We start from the raw sequence: 27,554 nt of genomic DNA, 5'->3' as shown, positions 1-27,554 counted from the left end.
TCCGCTTCCACTGTTTGTTCTTCGTTCTTCCGGTCCGATTTTGCAATTATAACATCACTAATTTTTATCACTTCGTGATTATTGTGTCCAGTACTCCAATCCGACAGTAACCATTTCTCAATTTTCCCTCTTGAACTCATCAGGAAATTTAACCGTCACACCGAACACCGAGAGTTACCACATGAAACTACGACCCTCGTTGCATTACTCGAATCTCAGGTAAAACTTTCATTGCACCCTTACTGCAGTCATTATTCCAGGCCCCGCCCTATTCCGTCCGGAACAATACGGTATTCGCTAACCGCCTGCACGCCGACAAAAAATGATACCTTTTTGCAACCTATTTCTAAGTAAGGGATATTCTTCTAAATAGAATACCGATGCTATCTTCGTGAGTTTTAAACGTATGAAATAAAACTTATTCGTTATTATTAACGTTAGGAATATTGAAACTCCTGAGTTAGAATCGCTCTCTTATCAGTCGTATAAGATATTTGTAAAAATCATCAATTTGTTGACTATTATTTATAAGGACTGCAAAATATGTACCATGTTAAGTTTGGCAACGGACGTGCTTTATGAATATTAATACATGCAGAACAAAGTGCTTGCTTTGTTCTAATTATTAAATTACGAAATACATTTTTCACACTTCTTTTAAAAACGAAACATCAAATATTTCCTTACTAAAATTTGGCAAAATTTCTAGTTTTTTCAACAGCCTTCGTCATTACTTATTATATAAAAATGTATTTTCAAGCCTTAAGTATTCGAGATACGGTTAATATTTATTAACACTATTTACTAAAAATCATTGTTTTATAGTAATACAGTTTGCCATAGTATTTATTCATATAAGTTAAAATAAATTAATAAGTATCTATATGTACGGTATTCACGCAGTCTAAAAAACCTTATTTGATCGTAATCTAGGGGAGTACTTAAATATATACGAAGAAGCGTATAGCCTGCGGTTTATAAGTCATCTGTTCTAATATAATAAATACTAAATTGACACAAGACAATTAAAGGAGACCTATTCCTTTGCAACGGCTAAACAACTGAAAGGAATTTAATGACATTTGTTATGATTAAAGCTGCAACTCCAAGGACATAGCCTGTTTTTCTATGGCTATCACCTAAAGAGCAACCATGAAAACTAGCGAAGCCACGAGCGACAACTATTATACATGTATTATTTTATCTTTCAAGTTCTTATTATTAAATTCTGCTACAAATGAAGAGCTCACCTTGTAAACAACTTACGGAGAACTTTTTTGTGTTGTTAATTGTTATATTATATTTGTTATATATTATAAATTTGACCCAAATTTATTGGATATTATGCCATTAAGTATTAGTTATTTATTGATGAAGTTAATTTGGAACTCGAATGTGGGTAGGCTTAAAATTATGAAAGCTGAGTTACTCGCTACGTTATTTTTTTATCTTTACTATTAATATTAAGGGCAAATTATACTTTTACTAATATTTTAAATTTGAAAGTTACTTTGGTCTGTTTGATTTATCCTTAACTTAACTGAGCCACTGAACCAATTGTGAGCAAATGATACATTACAGTTGCTGTTTCTTATTTAGGACCCATATCATAAGGATGTAGATATATAGATAAAGGGGATGTACGGGAAAAGTGGAAGCGGACAATTGGCTGTAAGGTCCGAGGTGGTGTTAGTTATTTACAGGGCTGGACAAATAATATCAAAGCATAGCAGGCTAGAGTTAAAAAATTAGTGAGTTCTAATTTCATCACATGGGAGCTGAATACCTCGGGTACTATTTAAAGCATTCTATTTGTTACTATTCCATTGGACGATGAGAATATTTCCCACGCACTGAATTGTGTGCATAAATTTAAAAAGCTGTTATGACCGACATCAACCTATATAAAACATCATAATAAAAAAGTAGTATTTTCTTAATTGTATACGCACTAAAATGTAATTATACTGATTTTATATCATTCAATTTTTAATGTAGGGTTAATTAGAGATGATTCTTTACGTGGCAACCAATAAAAAAATCAAAGTTAAAATACAAGACTTTCATAGACAGGTACTGGAACATAATTGTACGGTAATAGAAAGTTTATAAATGATTTTTTAATATTTATCGTATGTTAATAAAAATATTAATGATAATAGTTATTAAATTTCATTAAAATTATATATTTCAACATATTAGTAGAGAACATTTATATTTTGCAGATTTTAACACATAATTTGTCAATGTGTTTTTGACGTTTATAACTCGTGACAGAAGTGTTGTTGATATTTACCGTTGTCACTTGTCACGTCTGTTTTTAGATTCTAGCATGAGTTTGAGGTTATAGTGTAATATTATTAAACTTAGTTATTAAGTAGAGTTTAATTCATTAAAATATAATGGAAGCAAAAAAGTTAAAGACAAAGAAAGGTACAATTAATAAGGGGAAAATTAAAAAGACTTTAAAAAATGTAATATGCCGCCCCGATCCTGTCTTCTGGTATGAAAGTTTTATATGAATCATAATATTAATATTTTGCTTAATTATTTATAGTATATAACATTATAGGCCTGCAGTATCAGAAGGTGAAGGAACGTCATTAAGTAATGCTCTTATGGAACATCGTATTTCTATTCCCGATTTTAAAAAACCCCATTGGGATGAACTAAAATTGATACCAAAAAATAAACGACCGAAACCAACACCGCTTAAGTAAGGCTAGACAATAATTTATGTATTTTCATGTCTTTTGAATGTTTATATATTATTTATAATCTGTTTTGTCTTTTTAGAAAAATAGATGGACTTTTGTTTGGAATATCTGTGTGCCGCTGTGCTATTGAAAAAAAAGAATGTTCTGCAGTTTTAATAGAGGCATTAGTCGAACCTCAAATGATTGTTCAGTCAATAATCGAAGCATGTAATTCTTCCAATATCCCAGTAGTTTGCTTGAAAGACCTAAGAATAATAACCAAAAACTACTTTGGTATACAGACTAGCTGCTTAGGAATAAAAAAGGACAATTTAGTAAAAATCAGTAACAGTGTGAAGGAAATATATCAAAAATATAAACTTCAGAAGAAGAATGAAAATGAAATGAAATCAGCAAATGTAAATGAAAACAAATCCACAAATGTCAATCTGGAAAGTAATAAAGTATTAGAAAAAGATATGCAGATGGATATCGATATGGACCAATCACATAATCCATATCTCTTTAGAACCGATAAGAAAACCAGAGTGTTTGTGCCATCCAATAAGCAAACAAATGGAGAAAGCCTCAAGTTTGTGGGACAAAACTTTATTAAATTTTCAGGTCAGAAAATTGAAAACAAAACCGACAGCAAGGAATACATGAGACTGATGTTGAAAAAAATTACTAATAACCCTAACAGAAAAAAAATTAAATAAGTTTTAAGTAATTTTGTTGTTTTTTCCTCTATCCCAATAAATGCTGTATGTCAAATGATTTATTTATGTCATACATTATAGGAGTATGTTTTGTTGTTAGAATCATAAAACATTAAAATAAATAGAACAATTTCTAATCAGATACTTTATTCTTAGAATTATCTATTCTATCATGTCATTATAGACACTTTAGTATTCCTTAATGGAATTTTTAGCAGTACTTGATAATAATTATTGTGAGTTGTTGTTAGTAATTGTACTAGCCTAAGTTTATCATAATATAATTATGAGTACGAAATATATAATCAAATTTCGTCAGGACCATATATAGGTTATTAACTAACTGACAAAATTTGAGTATAAAACAATAACTAAGATAATATTTTATACTTCACATAATTATAAAAAAAATGTAATTATGTGAAGTATAAACAAGTAGATAAAATTTATCTTACATTTGATGCATTGCATTTAAGGTTTTTTAACAGTTCAATTTAATAAAAATCAAACAACAAATAGTGTAAATATAACTACATATGATATTATCTCATATCTGGCCTTATAAAGCACCTTCAACGTACCAACAGGAATGACCCGCTCGTATCAATTAAATAATATTAATCAATTTGGTCATTACTATAGTTTAATTCAGATGTTGCAGAAACAGATATATGGAAAATTCGTTGTCCCATTCTGTTTTCATTTAAAATATAAAAATAGTGTTTACTTAATTCTAAATAAAAAAGCTATATTATTAATAAACTATCAGATATTTAACCTTTTACTTGATACACAGTACCAAATATAATTATACCATCACAAAATAAATGTTATTGCAATACAAAAAACAACCTATCTAATATATTTTCCTAATTAACACTATGTTTAGAATGTACGTTAGTATCATATCACACTCGATATCTTTATAACTTACGAATGAATTATTTAATTTCAATTAAATCAACAATGTGATTTCAACCCAAGTGTATGTCTATGAAATAAATCATATATTAAATATTTAATATGTGGAAATGTTTATTTCATGTTAATAAACAAAAGTTTGTTAAACTACAAAATGTATAAAACATTAAAAAATTCAAAGACGATTTTAAAGTTCTGTTTCCACAATTGATAAAATATTATAGAAGTAAATTATTTTTCTCAAATATCATGTTTTTATTATTAGTCAAGCTGTTCTAAGGGGTAAGACGTCTGTAAATATTTTTAGAAGCGTTTATTTGTACATCCTTAAATCTAAGCTTAGTCAATAATTAAATAAGGACGTACACTTCGCAGAAGCGCTTGTCCGATAAACTGAATGTACAAAGTTAAATGCGTTAGCCGACGTTATTTTTTTTTTAATAGAACAAAGCAAAGCTTTTTCACAAAAGGTCGTATATTTGTCATCTTATATCAAAGAGGTTTACCTCATTTATATTCATTTCAAAGAATATAAAGATTTCATTATTACAATCTAAAGCGTTGATTATGTCTTGAATTTACATTATTTATTTCACAATATCAGAATGAATTATGAGGTTACGATTTAGATTTCTTTCTAATATATGTTAATAGCGTGTTTGTCCCAATAGTCTTAAAAGAAATAGCCGACAACGATACCGATTGTGTTCATCGTTTACCACGCGACCTCGACCTTGCGAATTTAAAATCTCAATTTCAAAAAGAAATCGGGTCTAATTCTTAGATCAGATAAAGATGAAAATAGGATGCAATTTATTTACAAGCAACATTTCTCATAATTGAACATCAAATGTTGTGTAAGAGGTGTCAATGGTTCGGTCGCGGTAACGTCGCCTCGCTCGGCCGGTATCTATCTAAAATTATCGCGCACATTTTCTGCGGGTCCGTCTCCTCCGGGTAAGTGGACATCGCCTCGGCTACTTGCGCCTCGGGGAATATTCCCGCCAAGTGGAAGTGCATTCTTCGTCTCGCTTCCCAGTGTTGCAGGGCGCCTTCTGATGCGCAAGGAGACAGCGACACCGCCGCCATCTGCGGGGCCAGGGCGGCCGCCGCGCCGACGGGAGCCGACGACACCCGAGCGGCCGACGCGTGCAGCCGAGGGTCACACGCCGGGTTGAGTGTCAGCTGTCGGGCGAGTTTCCGGTGCGGGTTGGGATCGGGCGGAGGCTGCGAGGGGCCGGGCACTTGCGCCCTGTCGAAGTGCGTCACCAGCGAGGAGTCTGCGAGTCTCGGCGTGGCGGAGTGCGCCCGCGCCAACGGCTTCTTCGTGTCTGCGGGCCGACCGCTGGGGGGGAGACTTAGCGTATGCAGATCGCGTGCCTTGCGAGCGGCTCGTTCCGACAGTTTTTCAGCTACCGATTTGTGGGGTCGTCCGGCTCGCTCCGGGTGATGGAATTTACATTTATTGCCGTAAGTACATTTCCGGCCGTATGGACATGCGGGAGGCGGATCGGCGCGGGACGGTGGCGCACGAAGGAAAGCGTCCAGCGTGGGACCCGACCGACCAAGAGGGTCGTCGGGCGGCATAAACCTATCGTTAACGAATGAGAACATCAGTAGTCTCTCCTCAACGACTTTTCGGAACTCCGGGCTCTCAGCGGCCAGGTCCCTGTAGTTGTCGTTGGAGACGACTATTCCGTCCGTTTCGGCTGCAAGTTTGAGAATGTATCTATCATCGTAGCAGATAAGCCGTTTGCCGCCGAGGAGCCGACTGGGCGTGTAGACGAGCACACGACTGCGCTCGAGGCGCTCGAGGGCGTCACGGTCGGCCACGGGGTTGTCGGGCCGTGACGCTTCCTTTCTCCATTTTGGCACAAATACTGTGATTTCTTTGTGACCTCGTGCTCGAAACCAGTCGACACATATTTCTATTCCTCGACACGAGAACACTTCTTTGTTGCCATGGCTGTAATATGAAATAAATGTAATATTATTGTATGGTTCATATTATACCAAAATATTAATTAATTTTAATAAAAAGATGGTTACCTCATGGCAACGTTGCTTCCGTCTATTACTATCGGTCTTAAAGGTGCGCGTTCGAATGGCGGGTCGGGTTCTGTTGGCGGCGGCGGAGAAGGCATCCGAGGCGGCCTTTTCGAAGCGAGCTTGATAAGTTCCGCCAACAACTCATTGCGAGGCGGGTCTGGTCCTAATCGCTGTAACGCCGTCCGCGCGAGTCTTTCAGAGTAACCCAGCTTCACCGCAAACTCGATCTTAGCCTAACAGAAAACAGTATATTTACACAAATTCATTAAAAATTTAAACTTTACTTCACCATGCTAATTCAGGTAGTTTTGTTTACGTATTATAAAAGTCGTTATCAAAATTATCTTAGGCTATAAACATACAAAAGTTCTTATAGAGTGGACCGAAGCTTCCAATTTATTGTTTTCAAGGTCAGCATTAAGTGGAACGTTCCTTTAAATAACGTGCGATTAAAATATTTCTGAAACAAAAAGGTTTTACGTCGGTGACGTGAATGACGTAAACGGACTTTATTGTAAAATAGCTTCGTCGTAGTAAACAAAATCTGTCGGCGAACTTAATACGCAACTGGTCATAAAATAATGATATTATGTTATTGTTTATACGTAGTAGGATGTCATACATCAAGTAACAAATAATTTATCGAGTGACTTTTGTTTTCTAGCTCGGTGGTAGAGATTAATCTGACAATCAAAAAATGCGTAATGCTTCAATATTTAATAAAGGAATTTGAGTTTGATACAATTACTAATATTCAAAAAACTTTTTGTATAAATGTTTCGTTGAGCTTACTCCAATAGAATTGGGGGAAAAGATAAATAAACTTTGGAATTGCTTGAAATACGTAAAATATTTCAAGCGATTGGCTAACAACTAAGCTGTATTGTGAACTACTAAGAGTTAATTATTAATATATCTTTATTTAAAACACAACACTATTACACTTAACCAAGTATTTCCACTTTATTTTAGTTCGTAGACGTAAAAAATCATTCACATTCGCAAATCCATATAGCGAATATCAGAAATTATTCAAGCTACCAATCTTATTTGCTTAGAATATCTATTCTATAGGTATATATATGTATTATAATTAAGTTTCCTGAGGTCACTGGAGATATATTTTTCATTCATACATTCACTCCAAGGAGATTAGAAGAGATTGAATGAGAATTTAAATATAATTCAGATAGTTATAAGTAATTCCTTTTTTATGAATATTTGCGGTAATAAATCATTCAATTACAAAGATTAAGTTAATACGTTTAATACCAACACTAATCACAGATATTGCCAGTTATAAATTACTTATCAAACATCACATGTTGTGAGCTTAAACGACTATTATGGTGGGATATTTCAAAGATAATAGAGACCTATTTATTACTGAGAATTATGAGACATAAAGATACGTACTTCAGCAGTATGTAGAATAATATAAATAAAGACAATACAAGAAATCTTACTTTTAATACGTTGTTCATGTTCGAAATACCGAAAATTAATATTGTTATTAACTTCTGTCACAACGAAAATATACAGAAATTAAAATTAAGTTCAAAGTTATTTTAACTTTTTAATTATATAATTAAACGTGAAATGAGACGTCACAAACGTCTATCGGGTAAACGTTACACTTAAATTTGACCTCGAAATTTCAATCTCGTCGCGCCCAAAGAGGTTTAACTTAATAAGATCCGGAACACACTGTGTTATGAAATTCATAGTTACCTGATTCGGCGGAGGTGGTGCGTGGGTGACGTACTCCGCGAACTCCGCGGCGAGAGTGTCGGAGGGTGTGCGCGAGGCGGTGCGATGCCCTCCGTCATCATCACACTCTGAGTCGTAACTCGAGTCCTCGCCGCGCTCTCCAGCCCATCCCAGTGATGACTCCACATATTTCTACAATAAGAACATAAAGTTAGACGCGGGTTCAAATCATCATAATTAAGACGAAGAGATGGAAATTCCTCTGAATAAAAGAGTATATATAAATATCGTTAAAATAATGATGGAAAAATAATTTTATAATGCCGAAACATATTGAATAATGATTAGCCTATAGATTCATTATTAAAATAATATCCTCTTCAAATATTATTTTGTGGTCGCACGCGATTTGAGTTAATAATCACATTATACAATATAAACATATACATACATGTACAAAAACATGAATATTTGTATAAGAATGAGGAGCTTGTTTGTAATAATATAAGGATCTATCATGATTGCGTTAAATATCCTATTCAGTTAAATATTAAAACCTACCTAAATAGGTATATTGTCACGCAAACCTACCCCGGAAGGAGTGACATTTAAAGCGGGTAAATGTGCTTATAGCATCTATGATTAGTATTTTATTAGAGTACTCTATGATATGTTAGCGAAACAATTACATATATCAATTGAGCGTAATTTCTACGGAACACGTTAAAGTTACGTTAGGTTAACATGGGAAGATAAATGGTTGAGAGTTAGCTGAATTGTATGACTTCTTCTTGACAAAGTGACGTTTCATGGATTTATAACTATGTGTGTAACACTAGTATACTCAAAAATACTGTCCATGGGTAATAATACGTCTTAACTTAAATCTGTATATAATTATTAAACATTATAACTTAATAGTTTCTATTTTTTTAAAGATTAAGAAAGTTGTAGATACACCTTACTTCAAACAAATCCACAACATTAAATATAATTTAATGTACACTTCTAGAAATTTTAATACTACAAAAATAACCCAATGATCAAATTGCAAAACACAAGATGTCACTAAGATATTGTGAATGTTATAAAATGGAACTCATATTACCAAAATCACTATCACATACATCAGAACTAAACTTTGTCCAAAATCGTAATAATATCGAAATTTATAACATTCGAAATCACATTGTTCTAAACATTAATAATCCATTATTACGCCTCAGCCTTGTAAATTATAAGCGAACACTTTTAAGTTTTAGATCCCGGATCTATTATGAATATGTATTTTCGGTAGATCAAAGAGCAATAATTTGCAATTAAAATCCAACTAAATAGTTAATACCTTATTTTTTCACAAATTAAATATTATATTTTCCATTAGTAAAATTAGATGCATCTTTACGAAACCATCAATCATAATAATTAAATACTGGGTTTTTTTTAATTTGGATATACGCAAAACTAATACTAAATAACCTTTAATATACGCCTGGGAAAAGGAATTGGAGACGCTTATGGGGCAGACGTGTAAGAATGGCTCAATTTGAGTAATAAAAAAATATTTATTTTGTATATACACAATATAAGTGGTTTAAACCCGAGTTCCTTATGTACAAAGTCGGGGTAGGAGGCTAGTTTTTTTTCTATTGTTTATGTTGTAAGCACTAAGCACATTTATTGCTGTTAAAGCGGCGCCAGCGCAGGACAGGGTCATGAGGGCGTCGAAGCGGATCTACGGATGATCATTGACCTTTACCGCGTGCGCAAATCCTGAGTATACCGGTTGTAATTCATTATTCACGCGAATATCAAAACGCACCCACAACGAAACGCGAACGAAAAACAAATTTTACAACTGTCAAAAATCGATACGTTTCACTTTTCCAACTCCCATAACTAGAACCAGTTACCGTTTCAACTAAGAGGAAACTAAATTCGTTTCTTAGTCACGGCTACATCCGTGTTGGGGTTGGTTCATTCCACTCGGCTGTCTTTAGGATCTAAATTCTGATCGCAGATTACGTTACTGTAGCCGAGTTAGTGTCCCATGTTGCAACGAATAACTTCTCGACTTTATAAAATATCAACGTACAGCATTCCTTAAGCGTTCAAGAGACATTAGGTATGTAGACCGAACCGGTACACCTCATTATTTACAAATTACAATCATAATGTTGAAATAATTTAATTATTCATATCATAAATTCAAATCATTCACAAAAACGGGTGTATAATCATAAATACTTCAAAGATAAACGACTAAAGCGTTCGATTATAAATAATTATTTAATATCATGCACAAGTACCCTCGATGAGGCCACACTAGAGTATCTACACTACTAAGCTAAGATGAAATGCTGCAGAAATAGTGTTAATTTATCATTTGAGGAACATTTGTATCTAGCAGGTTTTTAAACTGGTTGCATTTACATAAGTTTACATAAAATCATATTGTTACTACCGTTCATTAGTCCTTTGATATTTACATTCAAGAAGGAAAAATGATATCGTCATCACTAAAGGTAGACCAGGTATCTATTACGAACCCTGCATATATTTAGACTTCACTTTCAATGACTTCAACTTTTAGGCATGTCATGTTCTCACAGTATTTACTTACGATTTCCAGATTACTACACATTGATTACCAATTAAACCATTTACAACACACGCCAATATTATTACGGAATATATTTAAAAAACTCGTATTACACACGATTTGAGTCTGTTTGATATAGTTTTATTACAAATTTATGATTCTCATAAAGTATGAAACGAAATTAGGTGGTTTTTGTGTGGCTTCAAAACATTGTACACGGAAGTCGTCCGCCTAGCGCGAAGCCGGATGCAACTTTCTAAAAAAATATGGTTCGCGAGAAACACCGCAACGTCTCAAGATAAAGATATCCCGCTATTCATGAAAAAAAACCAACAAACGATTTAGTAATCATATCAATGACAAAAATAATACACGTAATAGGTACTCTCAAAAGTCTATGGCTTAAGTAAGCAAATATTTATTAAATAAATAGATATATCTTACTAACGCTACATTGTATCTTATCTAGGTATAACGATGTATTTTACGTTCAAACTTTGAAGCTTTTATAAAATTGAAAATTCTCTTACAATAACTAGGTGAGGATTTATAGATAGTTGAAATTGGTCGTATTATTGAAGTATTAAAACGAATAATTATTTATATTGACAATTGACATTTACTGCTCTTCAAATTTCGAATGACATACATTTGATTAATTCAATTTCCTATATCATGTATAGGTATATATAGCCATATACGTAATATGTAGGTACATTTCAAGAACGCTAAATGTCTCTATAAAACAAATACAGCTGACAATTTCCTCGTGCCTGATAAATGTTTAGAACAAAATAAAAAACCCACCGGATTCTCCCGCTTTAGCTTCGGTCGTGTACGCTCGATTTATCGTATTTGTTTACGTTTTTTTCCTGTTTGGACTTTGCACCTACGTAAACGGGAGCAGGCTACTATTTATGCTGCATGAAATCTTAGAAACAACAAGGTCAGAAATATAATAGCTTCACGGTATCTAATCTAATGAAATACTACCGCTTACAAGGAACTTATTTTCGTATGTATTAATCTGAATTTAAGATACTTAATACTTTGTCGATCCATATATTGTCACCTAATTAGGGTTCAAATTCACGCAAGTATCATTTCAAATTCCATGTGATTAATTTATTTTTATAATTAATGTGTGCCTGGGAGGAAGGAAAACATTGATTTATAATCTGTGACATGTATGAGGAGGCCGTTGATCATTAGTTGACTCTTGCATGTTTTTTCTTTATCAGAATTGTTAATTGAAATGTAAAATACTCTTGCCAGAGTATATTTTAACATTAAGGTAGGCCTATATAAGGTTTTAGAAATATTCTAAGGCGAATTAATGCACCGTATACGCGAAACTACACTTCATACGATGTATACGATATGAAGCAATACTCAAAGTCTTGTTCAGTATTTTAATTACTTACATTATATTAGTTTACAATCATTGATAGCATTAATGAAATAATAAAAAAAAAACCTTGGTAGCAATTGACAAAAAACCGCAGTGCCATAGCAATTATGCGCCTCGATTTCTTCGCGACCCAGTTAATTTTCGAGGTCAGACAAATCATTTAGGATACGAGCTGTTGTGTAATTCACACATTAAAAACCACAAGTACACCGCAAGTCTTAACTCTTTCGACAATAAAGGTCAATAATCGGAGGGCATTCTTGAAATATGGTATTTGGAATATCGGTCAAACGATTTGATGTATGTATGTATGATTCGTCAAACCATATTTTAAAAAAAAAACCAGATTAATCCTACAAAGTCGTATATTACGCTAAGCCTTCAGTATTGCCATACACCATCAAATATACCACTAAGCACTATTAGTATTTCAAATTTTTCATCTCCTTCTCTCGTGTTGTTTACGATGATTAAAAAAGACAAAGAACCATAATTACAATAATTTTGAAGTTACATTTAAAACTAACATCTGAAAATATCGATTAAAACGGCTTGTAATATACGCAGCGAACTATATTAATCTAATCTGACCTTCATTTTAAAAAAAAAACTTAAGATTGTATTGAATAGTGTGTACATATACGAAAACCAATAAAACAATAATTCAATTAAAGTTGTAAAACATTCATGGTATATTGTATTTATAAAATAGCTATAAGGATTATAAATGGAATTTGCAACATTTATACAATTAACAGACATTTCGCTTTTATTGTTCGAAATATTAAAATGAATTGTATTTGATGGCCATAAGGTACAAGATATACTTGTACGATCGTTGAAAATTTATCACGAAAGCGAAGAAAACTTTAATAAAAACCGACCACATTTTGTGATATTAAACTTAGAAACATAATCATTCAATAGTAGCTTGCAATTGCATCTCATATCAATGAAAATTAATTTATAATAAACAATTTATTTATGATTATTTAATTTCGTAACTTGTTACTAGCTATTAAATTCATCTTATCTTTATATTATCTCAATTAACAAAAAACCATTAAGTTTAATAAATTGCAAATTATTGAACTGTTCTATTGACATAAATATTTACATGCGTAATCAAACTAATAGAAATAAGAGGTTATCAAAACTACGTCACTTCTATTCTAGTGACGAACTTCTATGATTATTATTGTCATTTAATTGGCAATAGGTAATTATTTATTATTTTATACCTAAACATAACAAATGGCTATCATGTGTGGCCAAATTTTTGTTTTTTTTTAAATGACATCCAAACGCTCCGCATTCGCATGCAAACTTTTTGTAGGCATTATGTAGATCTATTTCCCATACATAAATTCATATATAAAAAAGTTTTTTTTCAAATTTATTTAATATAAATACAATTTACACGCATCGAATGTGTTTCATCAATATATTTTTAGATAACATGTTACGAACTATTTTTTTATTCTAAAACTAATATCGTTATTTGGGTTATTTAACACATTTACGTTGAATATTTAAGTACATCGTGTCTAAAAATAACTATGACAAACTATGTTTATTACTATAAATTTAAATAAAGTTTATAGCATATTAATAAGGTAAAACTTTGAGAAATCGACGCCGAGTAACAGTGCATTTTAATCGCAATTCCTTTGAGCGCAACATAATGCGCGCTGTCTTTGACAAACAAAGTCATAAATCTGTAAATTGATTACATATCGGATACAATTAGTTCCGTTTACTACTGGAGAAATTCTATCGCGCGTTTGTGGAGGAGATAACAGCGGCCAATCGAATAGGAGTACGCGGACGACGTCGGCTCATGCGATGTGTCGTCACCGCCGAACAGGATGCGAGCACGCGACATACTTTGTACACAACATACGCAAGCCGGCACACATAACCGCAATGTGCTCTTTTGTTTTCATATCTATATTTGTTTAATGCTAATGTTAGATGCTTTAATATTATAATTGATGAGGTTAAACATGATTATTTACATATTTTTAAACATTTCCTAGAATTAATCATAAGATGACGTACGGAACTGTCGATAACCGACTCCCGATTCGTTTTGAATTTAGAACATTGGAGTAACTTTTTAATTTCTACCTTTTTAATTGGTTTTATTAAAGGTTATTTCAAGTTATCTTTTTGACATCCATACCTACAAAATTTTTGCAAACTTATATCAGCATTACAAAATCAATGGTTTGTTTTTGTTGGTAAAATATAATTTATACTTTGGAAGTTTTTATTTATATGAAATATAAATAATGTTACATATTTTATTATTTACTAGGAAGGTATAACTCATAGATAATCTCCCGCCATACCTAAATAGTTAGTTTCCTATTATTAGTACTGTTGTATTCCAGTATGATGGAAGGGTGAGTCAGTCACTACAGGTACATGCAATATGCATGTTATTATGATTTACAGGCACATGGGCCATAAATAAGATGTTATGTAATGTTCCTCAAGACTGCTGACCCATTGGATATACAGGGAACGGTTAATATTTCTATCAGTGCCCATGTCTATCTGGAGTTGTGCCATTTAAACTAGATATCATATCTGACAGACGTACCTATACGAAATTGAAAATAAATTTAGCATCCTGTCCTGGGGATTGTTCATGTAATTTAGGAAATTCGTTTCAAACTTCAGATAATGCAAGTTGCGTCGCAGTTAATATAACTAGCGTATACAAACTATATATCTTAGGAGAACGATTCTTAAACGCGAGGATCAGATTTGAGTTTGAAACAGCAAGTTCATCTTTAAACAAAATAAACATATAAGACAATCCATCATTTTCGTGACATATTTATCAGATTATTTAACGGATACTGATTTTATTCTTAACTTTGTTTTAAATATATTTTCATGTGTTATCCTATTTTAAGATGTACCTTTTTATAAATATTTTCTTCTATGTCATTTATCATTGTCATTCTATCTTACTACGCCAATAAATGAGGAGCTACTCGTTTTATAATGTCTTAGTGCAAAAACAACTAAACCAATATAAATAAAACTTTCATCACCAGATGCAGTGCGTATCAGAAGTGTTTTTAGAATATTATAATTATCAGTAGTCTTGAAATTAAGACTATAAGTATTTTATAACTAGCTAAACTGCGGCTTTAACCGCGCGAATATTTATAAAACTATATATAGCCTATTTGAACATTCACCGTCATAAAAAATCTCAAGCCCATGTTCTTCCCCGGGACTCAAACTAACCGTAGTAATTTAAATTAAATCGGTTCAGCGGTTTAACCTTGAAGAGGTAACAGAAGTTACTTTCGCATCTATTATATTAGTAGAGTATAGATTGGCTCCTTCCATGCAAAAAAAGGTTTCATTCACAACGTATTAAAGTGTTTATAACACTTTTAATTTGAATTTGATTCATTATTTTATCTTAAGTAATTTTATACGGAAATAAGATGACTGCTATCATATATCATGTCACTTATTCTATCCTGAAAACACTTATTACTAATTATTCTGTTTTAAAATATAAATCAAACGCCTTATTCTATTGGTTGCGATAGAGCAAAGTAGTAAAACAACTAAGGACTCAGTAGTACCTGAATTAATTTACGTAAACCCCTTCCTTGAACCTACAAGCATCGTATCGTATTATCATTTTACAAACCTTATTAATAATATGTATGTAATGGTTTAGAGGTGGGGTAGGCCTTCTTACCTACCTTCAGATGATATTATTTCAAATTTTCGATCACGTCCATCGATCTGATAAGAATCTTAAATATCAAATCAATAACCGCACAACTCATTCTGCTCTATGAGGGTTACCAGCATGAATAATTTATACAACTTATAATCTTAAATTATGCTCTCATGCAAATAAATCGAAATATAAAAAATAATAATAACATACTAATAGGTATATTTCATATTTATTTTGTGTAAAAAATGATTGTACATGTAGTACTAACTAGTAAAAAAATCTGTTTTTCTTAAAAAAAATGTTAAGTTTTGTGTGTCACTTTAAGTAAATATTCAAAGCATAATTTAATTGTTTAAATTAATCATAAACAACTCGTATGTTATATCAATCAATAAGTATTTAAAAAACAATTACTACGGAATCGTAGTAGATGTAATTCATATTTGCATTACTAATAATATAAATGGCAAATTGTGTTTAGATTTTCGTTATTAAACTTTATATTCCCTGTTGTCTCGAGAGGGTCAATGAAAAGTTGGTATATAATTAGATAAATGTTAATATATGTGACAGGACTTTATGTTATCATTATTTTCCACCAATGGCTTCACCTGCGTTTGTCTTCGCAAATGTATGTGTAGAAGGTGTTAGTACATTTTCCGGGATGAAAAGTAACTTTTGAACTATTACAAATTATAATCTATATCTATGCCAAATTTCTCTAAGATCCACTAAACCGTTCTAATGTAATTGTGTCTAACCACAGGATCACATTCATAATATCGGCAAGATTCTTTAACTGTTTTCATGGAGTCAACTGTTTCACTTCTTTGCATGTGGTATCTCGATCAAATAGTTATTCAGGCAGACTGTCAGGCTCGCTGATATAGAGTTGATTGTATAGATATGTAGATCCCAAAGTCTGGGGTTAAATCTAATAACATGTAATAGAGGATTTCCTGCACATGACTTGTCACTGGCAATTTTTAGTTAGGAACTGAAAAATTGAAAGAGTGAATAAAGTGGCTGGCTCGATCTCTTTCCGGTCGTGTTCAATAGCCTTCATGTTGGATTAAGAGTGTAAGGAATAAGGCACCGTATCTGTGCAGTCACATGTTTGTGCATAATTAATCTATGCAATTCGTTGCTCTTTGACAGCCGGCCAAAATTCGGGCTAAAAGCACTTCACTAACTCTAAACTCATGATCTGTTACTTAATTTTAAGGACTTTCAATTATTTTGTTTACTCATAAAAAAATAGGAAGGTATTTTGTGGTTTATATTTCATTTTATTAAATTTTGATATTAATTTCGTCTAAATACTGAGAGTGATTTGCGTATACTGTGGAAGATTATATCATAGTCGAGACAAAATTTCGGACGCTATGTCCAATCCCTTTTATAGTTTTCATAAACCACATCTGTATAAATATTAGTTACATCAGAGCTCTCGCTCTCCGCGTTTTACATTATCCGATACGATTTCAACGTCGCGTTCGGATAGACGACAATCCACAGACAATAATATATTAAGACGAAAATTCTTTCACGTCATAAAATAATCGTTCCAATATTACAATTTAAGTAACACATTACGATACCATAGATTTATAAACGATTTTACTTCGAACGGCTGCATGTTTCGTGGTTTATCAACCTCATCTCCCAATTGCTTAATCTTGGCCGTGAAATTCATAGACTGTATGTGTTATCGTGTCGGAACATAATGTCGTGTCGTCGATTATGAAAACGCTCTAAAAGTGGTACCGGATACAACTAATACGTTCCAACAAACATTAGAAGGTTGCCGCACCACTATTTATTTAACCAGACATTTATTCTTTTGCCTGTATTCACTTAGTATAAAAAAATGCTTTGTCAGTCACGAATAAAAAGATATAATCTGTTTCGAAAACCTATTAATGCATCGTACTAGTAGCAATGTAATCAAACTAGTAGTCATTCAGGGCAAATTTAATAACTATTCATTAATTGCTTTCTTTAAATACGACTGAGACTTAAGAATATAAATGTAATGATGTACCATTTCTACAATTACAGTCAGTTTACTGCTGAACTAGCTTCAAAGCTTTAAAATGGATCGTTTACATATTCATAAGTACGTTTTCGATTTGAAATTGCCTATTAGCGAGAGAAAATGACGTATCCGGCTGTATCGGGTCCTCGATTATTCTACCCTACTCTGTTTATATGCAAACTTAACGCAGTTACTTTCTAGGGGAAAAGTTCTATTAAGAGTTAACTAGCCTCTTCAATTTTGTAATTAGTTTTTGTTTATTTTTTTATAAATCGATTTCAGTACTTTAACTAAAATTTATACATATAATATAAGCAGTGTCGTGTAAAACTTAATATATAGAATGTAAATTTCGCTGACCTCAGGAATATTTGATGAGCATCTTATTAAAATTCTGTAATCAAGAACGGACGAAAACTAGACATTCTCATGTATGACCTATATGGACATAGAGGTAAAACTATGCTAAAGTTATCCATTCGATTTAAATCCGTAGTCGGATGTCGTGGATAACGAGTGAATATAAATTACTAGAGCTCACTGGTCAAGTGAAAGTCTGCAATAATATACAAGTTCCGTCCAACTGTCGCAGGTACGAGACTGCATCGTCGACGGATCGCGATAGATTTATATATCTACAACAATTATCTACAGAAACATATGCTATCATGTTCAATATAATAAAAGGGCTCATTAAGTAGATTCAATCATTCTAAATCCTTAAATACTCTTTTAAAATATTCAAATAACAGCTCAAGTTGTAATTCGGTTATATATCCGGCTTTCATTTCGGAAAGTTGATAACATTTAGTAACGACTCTTGTGTAACTTAACACTTGGATTAAATTAAAAAAGATTAATTCATGGTTGAATCACAATGACACGTTAATTATATCGTTTTGCGAACCACTGTTGTTTTGAAGGGTAAAACGTATAGGTTATAATGATATTGTTGAAACGTACGACTTTTAATTTAATTTGAAAAACAACTTTTAAAATTTACCGTGAAGTTATGATAAAATTCGATTAACTGATCCGGAACGAGACAAATTACTCGAGAAAACTTTATCTTGTATTATAAAAAGAAATATAGTATTATGAATAGTGGGTTACCTTTTGCGAGAGAATGACATAACGTTATCTCGCAATCATATTACGTGATAAACTATTTAGACTGACATGGGAACTTTTGTATCGATATAATTTTACACTCTTTAATGGATACTGCGTTGTTTACAATTTTTAAATGTAAATCACTATTTTACTGCGCTTCGCACTGAATTGTATCTTACGTTCTAAATATCAACTCGATAACGAAAACATGTGTCCAGTTTTATATAATGTAAGAATGTACAATAACGAACACCTTACGTGCTTATCAATATTTAAACAATGTCGATGTTAATTAGCATACCTAGATGACGTTAACGAACCGGCTCTACTTCCGGGATCGTTATTCGTGCGATCGTGAATGAACATCATTACAGAACGAAGTTGCGTACATCGGTTTGTGAAACTCGCGCTACACAGAATACCAGTGACGAGAAAATTGTTAAGTACAAGCGCTTAGGTGGGATAAGACGATAGACGTCGCTAGACTACGCGCTCACCTGGGAGTTGTCAATCGCGTACATAATAAATACGAGTTAGTGTGCGCGCACGTCGCATGGCATGACGCGCGAGTGCGAGCGCGGCGTGTTTCGCGGCAAGACTAGCGAGGCAGCGAGTGTGGCGACTAGCGAGCACCGAGCGGTGGCGGGCGCATACGCACACCTCCACGCATGGGCCCGCTGAGTGAAGGGGAAGCGGGGCACACGAGATCCGGGTTGCGACTCGCGGCTTGCGCGCCCACTGCAACGGGCGGCCCCCAAACAAACCGCGCACTGTTGACCTCTGTCACTCACGCAAATACAGCTGTCGCTCATCCAACTTTAATCATGTCAAATCCGGAAACAACGAATACCACGAAAATTTAAGACTCATCAATCACATTTGGGCTCTCAAGTCCGACTTATCAGCTGTTTTGTCTTTGTTTAATTAAAATATTTATGTTATACAAATTTATATGAATAATGTAGGCAGCTATATAACTTTTTCAAATAACATACGAAAATGTTTAATCTAAATGAGGAAAAGATTTTTTTTTTTTACTTTTGACTTGATATTGGATTAAAAAATAAACTTGACATATAACATTTCATTAACAGTAAAAGATTTCTATCACTACCTACAATAAATTATAGTAGTAACACTGCATATTATAGGAAAAGTGGGTGATATGAAATGCAGTGACTTTTAAAAAATTTGATATGACGATAAATATATTAACGTTTTTTTCTCGCTTGCGTTAGCGTTGGTTAACACACGTGTTTAGAGATTATCAGTGTTTACGTTTAGTTTTGTAGTATATTTTATTGTTAATAGTGTTTTAGTTGGTAGTTGGGTTAAGTGGTGTTACTAATATATTTAAATTTCGTGAGTATTTATCTTATATCAATATTTTTTAGTTTGTAAGTTTTATAATGGAGGTGGATACTCCGCCTGAACCCCCTGATCCAGGTGGCTCAGTACAAACCGATACCGATACTCTTTCTCCTCCCTCTATTCCGGTTTCTCGAAAACGCCAAGTTAATGAATCGATTAATTCCGATTCGAATGCTAAAAAAACTATAATCCATCCAAATTCTGCAAATCCTTCGATACAGACCATCTACACTCACCCATCCTTCTCTGAAGGCCCAAAAATTTATTCTGACGATGACAAGGGTCCTTTCATCGTACAAGTGTCCCGGGAAGTCTCTGACCCAGCCTCAGGAACTACTATCCGAGCAATTAAATTTGGACAATTTCTGCACACTCATAAAATTAAAGGGATTATTAATTATGGTGTTAAAAACATAGGTCGTAATAAAATTTCTGTTGAATTTTCAACAGCCCAAGCGGCAAACTCATTCCTGGCAAATCCTATTGTTGAAATGTGCAAGTACAAAGCTACTGTACCGACTTTTAATGTAACCAGAATGGGTTTGATTAAGGGTATCCCCGTGGACTGGACGATGGAAGAACTTGCTATGTCACTTGAACTTCCCACTGGATGTGGTGAAGTAATGAAAATAAGAAGACTAAACAGAAAAACAATTAATGACAGTGTAACAACATGGGTTCCTACCCAATCTGTCGTTATTACTTTTAGAGGGCAAATACTTCCTTCAAAAGTTTTTTCCTACCATACATCCCTTCCAGTAGAGACTTACAAACTTCCGACCATCCAATGCCTTAATTGCTGTCGTTATGGTCATATTAAAACACAGTGCAGATCTCAACCTAGGTGTTATAAGTGTGCCAAATCCCACACAGGTGAGTCTTGTAGTGTAAGTAAGGATAACGCCACTTGCTTACACTGCTCTGGTAACCATTATACAACAGACAAGGACTGTCCTGAGTTTTCCCGTCAACAGTCAATTAAAATAGTTATGTCTCAGGATAACATATCTTATATTGAAGCATCCTCTCGGTTCCCTCCTGTTCGTAGATCCTATGCAGAGATTGCAAAGGAGATGTTTACCCCTCCCTCATATTCTCCAAATATCCAAAATCAACCTATCCCTTCAACTAATAGGTCCTATCGGAAGACTGTTATCAGTACTCCTCGCCCAAGATCACCTCTTGGTAAGGGGTATGATAAGCAGGCCCACCAGTCGATCATTAGTAATTGTCCCTCTTCTGCTCCTAACGGTTGTGCTCTCAACCAAAACACTCCTAATCCTCTTAATAGCAATCTTAACTTCTTAGAAATGCTAACAAAAATACTTCTTAGTATTATTTCAACATGTAACGACATCCCCTTACCGTCCAACGTTGCTCAAGACTTATGTCAATTATTCTCAATCCTTCACAATGGCCCTAATCAGCTTCCTTCAATGGAACTGCAAGAGCGTCCGTCCTAAAAAACATGAACTCCTCTCACTGATTAACCTCCATAAACCTATCATTGTTGCCGTCTCTGAAACATGGTTGATCCCTGGATCCCGATTCCGGGTCCCAGGCTTCTCCTGTTTGAGGGATGACAGAAATGATGGTTATGCTGGGAGTGCCATTTTTATACGGCACTCCCTCCCCTTTTCCCAAATTCCCTTATCCCTTCCCAGCCAGCATATTAATGCTGTTGCTGTCAGAGCCCTTAACATCTCTTTTCTTTCCCTGTACATTCCTCATCCTAATCCAGCTTTAATTCCTGATATTTCTGCCATCATTTCCTGTCTTCCTAGTCCTATCCTTGTAATGGGTGATTTCAACGCCCATCACACCGCCTGGGGTTCACATTTCTGTGACCCATTTGCTCTCTTGTTGATGGACATATTTGATGATGCAAACCTCTGCATCCTCAATGATGGCTCACCGACTCGTAGAGTATACCCTAACCAAAACCCAAAATCCGCTGTAGACTTATCCTTATCCTCTCCAGTCCTTGCCTCACAAATATCCTGGAACATCCTCTCCTCCACTTTTGGTAGTGACCACTTTCCTATTCTCCTTTCTTTAAATCACCGATCCATTCCCCATATCAATCCAAATCCCTTATTAAAATATAAGCTAAAGAATGTTAACTGGTCTGCATATGCTGAGTCTGTTGATTCCATGATCGACAACCTCTTTGTTTCACAAGACTATGGAGATGTAATTCTTTGCTACGATCTTTTCCTTAATGGCATTTTTTCTGCAGCGGATCTTCATTTTCCCAAAAAAAACATCTCAAAAACTCATTTGCTTTCCACCCCTTGGTGGGATGAGGAATGCAAGCGATTATCTGAACAGAGACTGTCTTGTGTATGTCTATGGATAATTTTTGTAGGTACCAGAGAATCGACGCAAAATTCAAACAGCTAATTTCTAAAAAGAAAAAAGTCAGTTGGTTTCATTTTTGTGAATCCCTGAGTCCTCGTTCCCCTTCCTCTGTAGTCTGGTCCCAACTTAAAAAATTCCGCCGTTGCCTTAATTCTGTCAATCTTTCTTCAAATACTCCTTCTGAGTGGCTTAACAATTTCGCTGACAAGCTTGCCCCCCCATTTGTCCCTTATGAGGACAGTTTTCTAAATTCTACGCCAGCATCTACTTTGGATGAAATGGATGCCCCCTTTTCTTTTTCTGAACTTGATTGTGCTTTAAATGGTTTATCTGACTCTACTCCTGGGGAAGATGGCGTTCCTTACTCTTTTATCTCTAAATTGAACGATAAAGCGAAAAATTGTTTTTTAAATATAATTAACTCGGTTTTTATCAAAGGAATCATCCCGCAATCTTGGAAGTCGCAAATTGTTGTCCCTATTCTTAAACCGGGTAAGAACCCTTCAGATTGCAATTCATATAGACCCATAGCTTTATCGTCAACTTTGGCAAAGATCACTGAACATCTTTTGAAGAACCGCCTGGAATGGTTAATGGAAAGCAGAAATATACTTGCTCCCTCTCAATTTGGCTTTCGGAAGGGGTTGAGCACCATTGATAGTCTAAGCATTCTTACAACAGACATTCGAATTGCCTTCGCTAAAGGAGAGTACCTTGTGGGAATCTTTCTTGATATATCTTCTGCATATGATAATGTCCTTCTTCCGTTACTCAGGCAGAAAATGCAACAGCTGAGTATTCCATCGAGGATTGTACATCTCATATGTAATCTGTTAACTTGCAGATCAATAACGGTTAGACACCAACATCTCTCTCTTCCCCCCAGACTTGTCTGGAAAGGTCTTCCTCAAGGCTCAGTACTCAGTCCTCTGCTTTATAGCATATACACTCATGACCTCGATTTGTCTGTTAACAATTTTTGCAACATACTCCAGTATGCTGATGACACTGTTTTGTACTTTAGATCTAGCTCCATTGAAAATTTAACGTTCCGATTAAACACTGCTTTGCATTACCTATCCCAATGGCTCTCTGACCATGGCTTATCGCTGTCGACAGCCAAAAGTCAAGCAGTGATATTTACTAAAAAGAGATATATACCTTCCTTCAATTTATCTTATGAGGGTCAACGCATCAATTTTGTAGACAAAACAAAATTTCTTGGTATTATTCTCGATCAACGACTGAACGGAATTTCACACTCTGATTATTTAGCCAAGAAATGTGAAAAATCTATTAATGCCCTTAGAGCAGTGTCTGGAGTTTGGTGGGGAGCTCACCCTTATACATTGAAGCTGATCTATAACGCAATAGTTCGTAGTCATTTGGACTATGGACTGTTTGTTCTAGATCCCTTCAATAAATCTGCTTCAGAAAAATTAAACAAAATTCAATATAAATGTTTGCGCATAATCTTGGGTGCGATGAAATCCACCCCTACTAATGCTCTACAGGTTGAGTGTGTTGACCCTCCTCTACATATAAGGAGACAATATTTATGTGACCGCTTTGTCATCAAATTGTTACAGCTATCTTCCCATCCTCTTTTGACCAGGTTAAACAAATTATCCCACCTTTGCAACCCGGATAGTCCGAAATCCTCATTCCTATTAAACAGTTTCCTTAAGTATACCAACCTGCCTCATCCTCTTAACACGTTTCCTTCTAATCCTCTTTTTTCCACCTCCTTTAAGGCTCTTTTATTTAATCCTCTTGTAATTACAAACCTCGGTCTTATAAAAGGTTCTTCTGATACTGCTATCCAATTTCAAAGAATCTTTCATCAAAATTGGCCAAATCACCTCCCTATATACACTGATGCCTCTAAACTCTCTCCAATCGGATGCGTTGGTGCATCGTGTTGGATTCCCAAATATAAAATAGCACTACTTTTTAAATGTCCCCCTGAAACTTCGGTATTTTCCGGTGAGGCTATTGCTTTACTGGAAGCTATTAAGTACGCCCAGTCACATAATATTCAACAGTCAATTATTTTATGTGACTCCTTAAGTTGCCTGTTGGCCATTAAGGAAAATCCTTTTCGTAGCAAAGGCCTGGCTGGCCTGGCCCTGTTATCCTGTCATCATCAGGGTCTACAAGTTTTGCTCGTCTGGATTCCAAGTCATTCAGGTATTATTGGAAACGAGATGGCTGACTCTTATGCAAAGACTGCTACACAATTTGGTTCATCGGAGCATTTTGTCAATTCTGCTAGAGATTTACTCACTCTTGCGAAAGCTGAAATGGATAAATCCTGGAACTCTTTTTGGATTTCATCAAAATCGGTTAAGGGTAAGTATTATTCGGCGTTACAACCTAAAATTCCGAGGCGTCCATGGTTTTCATTTCACAGGCACGCTGATCGTTGGATCATTTCCACTATCTGTCGTTTACGCCTCGGCCATTCCTGCACACCTGTCCACCTAGCAAAGATAAGAGTTCGTGATCACTCGCTGTGTGAATGTGGCCTAGACGAAGGTTCCGCAACCCACGTCCTGTTCCTTTGTCCTAAACTTATTCATCCCCTTTACGACGTTCTCCCTCCTAAAGTCCCCCGCCCTATAAATGTTGAATGTTTGTTGACGTTTGTGTTTAGTCCATTTTGTTCTTTTCTATGTAAATATATTAAATGTAATAAAATTAAGTTGTGAATAGTCCCATTGAGTGTTATATTTTAGTATATATAGTTTAGAGTACTAACAATTATTTTTATTGTAACATATTATTAACCCTTAATGTTTGTGTTGTTCTAGGTTGAGGATTAACAAGGAAATTACTACTACTATGCTAGTCTTCAAAATTTAATTGAGTTTGTTTCCTCAACTGTTCCGATCAATCTCTTTCGTGTCTTCTCCATCCTACGTGACATTGGCGAAATAATCTGTGCCCTGTCGGCACAACTAAAAGCCATTAAACCAAGAATTGAATTGAATTGAAATATATTAACTATATGATTTCTTTTTAATTGCACCATCTAATAATGGTACTAATAAAGATCATATTCATATTCAAAAACAAAATAACATAAAAATAAAAAATACTCATTGTTAACCAAATCCCATAACATTATGTTTTTCAATCGAAATAAATTTGTTAACTATTTAGTTATATCATAGTGTAACTTAAATTAATGTTCATCTTACTTCCTAGACATATTTTTAATTAACAGCTATTAAATACATACTTTTGGATATATTGTATGTAATATTTGTAGCATATTGTAATGGTGGATTGGTTAGTTGTTTAAAACTTGTTGTTATTAATATGGTAATCCTATGAATATACATATATTGATTTTTGTTACATTATGTAATTGATGGGATAAGTACTTAAATATATATGAACTATAAATTAAGTCATAATTCTGCTAATATGAAAAAACGTGCTGCATTTTTTGGTGCAGATGGACGATCAATTCAATGCTAGTTTATAAGAAATTTACTTCGATTAATTTATCAATTGCAATACTGTTTGATACAGTCATCTAAGAACTAGTAAGTCGATGTGAATGTTTTAATATTCTATAGATACCATAGCATTTATTCACAATCAATGATTCAAAAAATTATACTGAGTTCAAAAGGAGATAATGCATTAAAAACTGAAAAAATAAATTTTTAGCTTTTTAATTATATATTTTTTTATTATATCTGTTTTTTGTGCACGCTTCACAAAAGAGAAAAAACAGTTTAAAGTTTCCAAGGCCTAAAAGAATTACATATATTTAAGTACCATGTTGACCCGCTGGTCATTAGATATTATTATTATTAGTCAATTATAAATTATTTAATTATTGACATTGTTGCTAAGTGCAAGCTGAGTGCAGTTTCCAGCAAAATCTACATGACTAGATGAGAATAGTATGTTTTTATTTTGTTGCATATATATGATGTAGAAAAAACTAGAAGATTTTTAAAGTTAGCTCTCTCTAGTCAAATATTAATTTTTTTCTGCTTATTATAAACTAATTATTAACTACATATAAATATATGAGAAGTGGAAATTAAAAAAAAACTATAAAAATATTATTATTATTAAAAGTATTGGTATATATATTTCTACACTTTTCTCTTTAAGTGTTAGTTAAATGTAGGTATACAACATAAATAAATGTAAATAATCATTATTATTTTTAGTGCAAAATCCTATAGCAATATTTACAGTAACGAGAATGTACTAAATCAGGGAATGTGTAATAATTTTTATTAATTTACTTGGTTTGTGCAAATAATTAGCAGAAGTTATATTTACTTATTTTTAGACTGTACCTGTATTCTGTCGACTAGTTCTCTCGGATTGAAGTTACCATCCACAGGGCTTAAATTAAATATTATTTTAAAACACACAAATTCTGGTTTCACTTTTGTACTTCCTGATTTCTTTTCAGAAAGCGTAACATAGTAAAAAGTTTCCACTAAATTAAGATATTTGCTATAAAATTCGTTTAAACATGACCGAGGAACTGATATAAACAGATCCGTTTCGTTTGACATTATTTGATAAACGATGCGATCGAAATCACGCACTATAATCGCAGTATAATTGCATAATTCATATCAAAACAATTTCGTAGTTCTTAATTGTAACATAACACAATCCTCAGATTTCACGTTTGACGTTTGATAGTTCTGAAGTCTGAACATAGAGTATCGTGGTCTGTGATAAAACTTATGACTTAGTCTGACTTCTGCTGTCAACAACGTTTAACTATAGTCTTTATAATCTGTACCTAAAAGTTTATAATCGTTTCAATTTAACTTTTTGGCGGGAATAATTGTACGT

At 33.8% G+C, this 27,554-nt stretch overlaps 2 protein-coding genes across 3 annotated transcripts; one reads left to right on the top strand and one right to left on the bottom strand.

Moving 5' to 3' along the window:
* Positions 1 to 2,274: 2,274 nt before the first annotated feature.
* LOC124536642 lies at positions 2,275 to 3,427 on the top strand. Its single transcript, XM_047113172.1, has 3 exons — positions 2,275 to 2,503; positions 2,573 to 2,716; positions 2,797 to 3,427. The coding sequence occupies exons 1-3, from the start codon at positions 2,403 to 2,405 to the stop codon at positions 3,413 to 3,415; spliced, it is 864 nt and encodes a 287-aa protein (XP_046969128.1). The 5' UTR covers positions 2,275 to 2,402; the 3' UTR covers positions 3,416 to 3,427.
* A 118-nt stretch (positions 3,428 to 3,545) lies between these two features.
* On the bottom strand, positions 3,546 to 27,418 carry LOC124536641 (probable ribonuclease ZC3H12B). Of its 2 annotated transcripts, none has more exons than XM_047113169.1 (4): positions 27,041 to 27,418; positions 8,117 to 8,287; positions 6,386 to 6,618; positions 3,546 to 6,302 (listed from the first exon to the last, which is right to left on the bottom strand). In XM_047113169.1, exons 1-4 carry the CDS (start codon positions 27,263 to 27,265, stop codon positions 5,204 to 5,206), a joined length of 1,728 nt encoding a protein of 575 aa, XP_046969125.1. In that variant the 5' UTR covers positions 27,266 to 27,418; the 3' UTR covers positions 3,546 to 5,203. The 2 variants fall into 2 exon arrangements, with proteins under 2 accessions (XP_046969125.1, XP_046969127.1); XM_047113171.1 differs by lacking the exon at positions 27,041 to 27,418 and adding an exon at positions 19,478 to 19,988.
* Between the last annotated feature and the right edge of the window lie 136 nt (positions 27,419 to 27,554).

This window comes from Vanessa cardui, chromosome 17 (genome assembly GCF_905220365.1).
Source record: "Vanessa cardui chromosome 17, ilVanCard2.1, whole genome shotgun sequence".
Classification (NCBI taxonomy): domain Eukaryota; kingdom Metazoa; phylum Arthropoda; class Insecta; order Lepidoptera; family Nymphalidae; genus Vanessa; species Vanessa cardui.
This window is presented reverse-complemented; position numbering and strand designations above follow the sequence as displayed.

Coding starts and splice junctions, on each gene's coding strand:
- LOC124536642 (XM_047113172.1), top strand. CDS start 2,403: ATGGAAGCAAAAAAGTTAAAGACAAAGAAAGGTACAATTAATAAGGGG. Junction 2,504..2,572: donor CGCCCCGATCCTGTCTTCTG/GTATGAAAGTTT, acceptor ATAACATTATAG/GCCTGCAGTATCAGAAGGTG. Junction 2,717..2,796: donor CCGAAACCAACACCGCTTAA/GTAAGGCTAGAC, acceptor TTGTCTTTTTAG/AAAAATAGATGGACTTTTGT.
- LOC124536641 (XM_047113169.1), bottom strand. CDS start 27,265: ATGTCAAACGAAACGGATCTGTTTATATCAGTTCCTCGGTCATGTTTA. Junction 6,619..8,116: donor CACCACCTCCGCCGAATCAG/GTAACTATGAAT, acceptor GTTTTCTGTTAG/GCTAAGATCGAGTTTGCGGT. Junction 6,303..6,385: donor GGAAGCAACGTTGCCATGAG/GTAACCATCTTT, acceptor TTCATATTACAG/CCATGGCAACAAAGAAGTGT.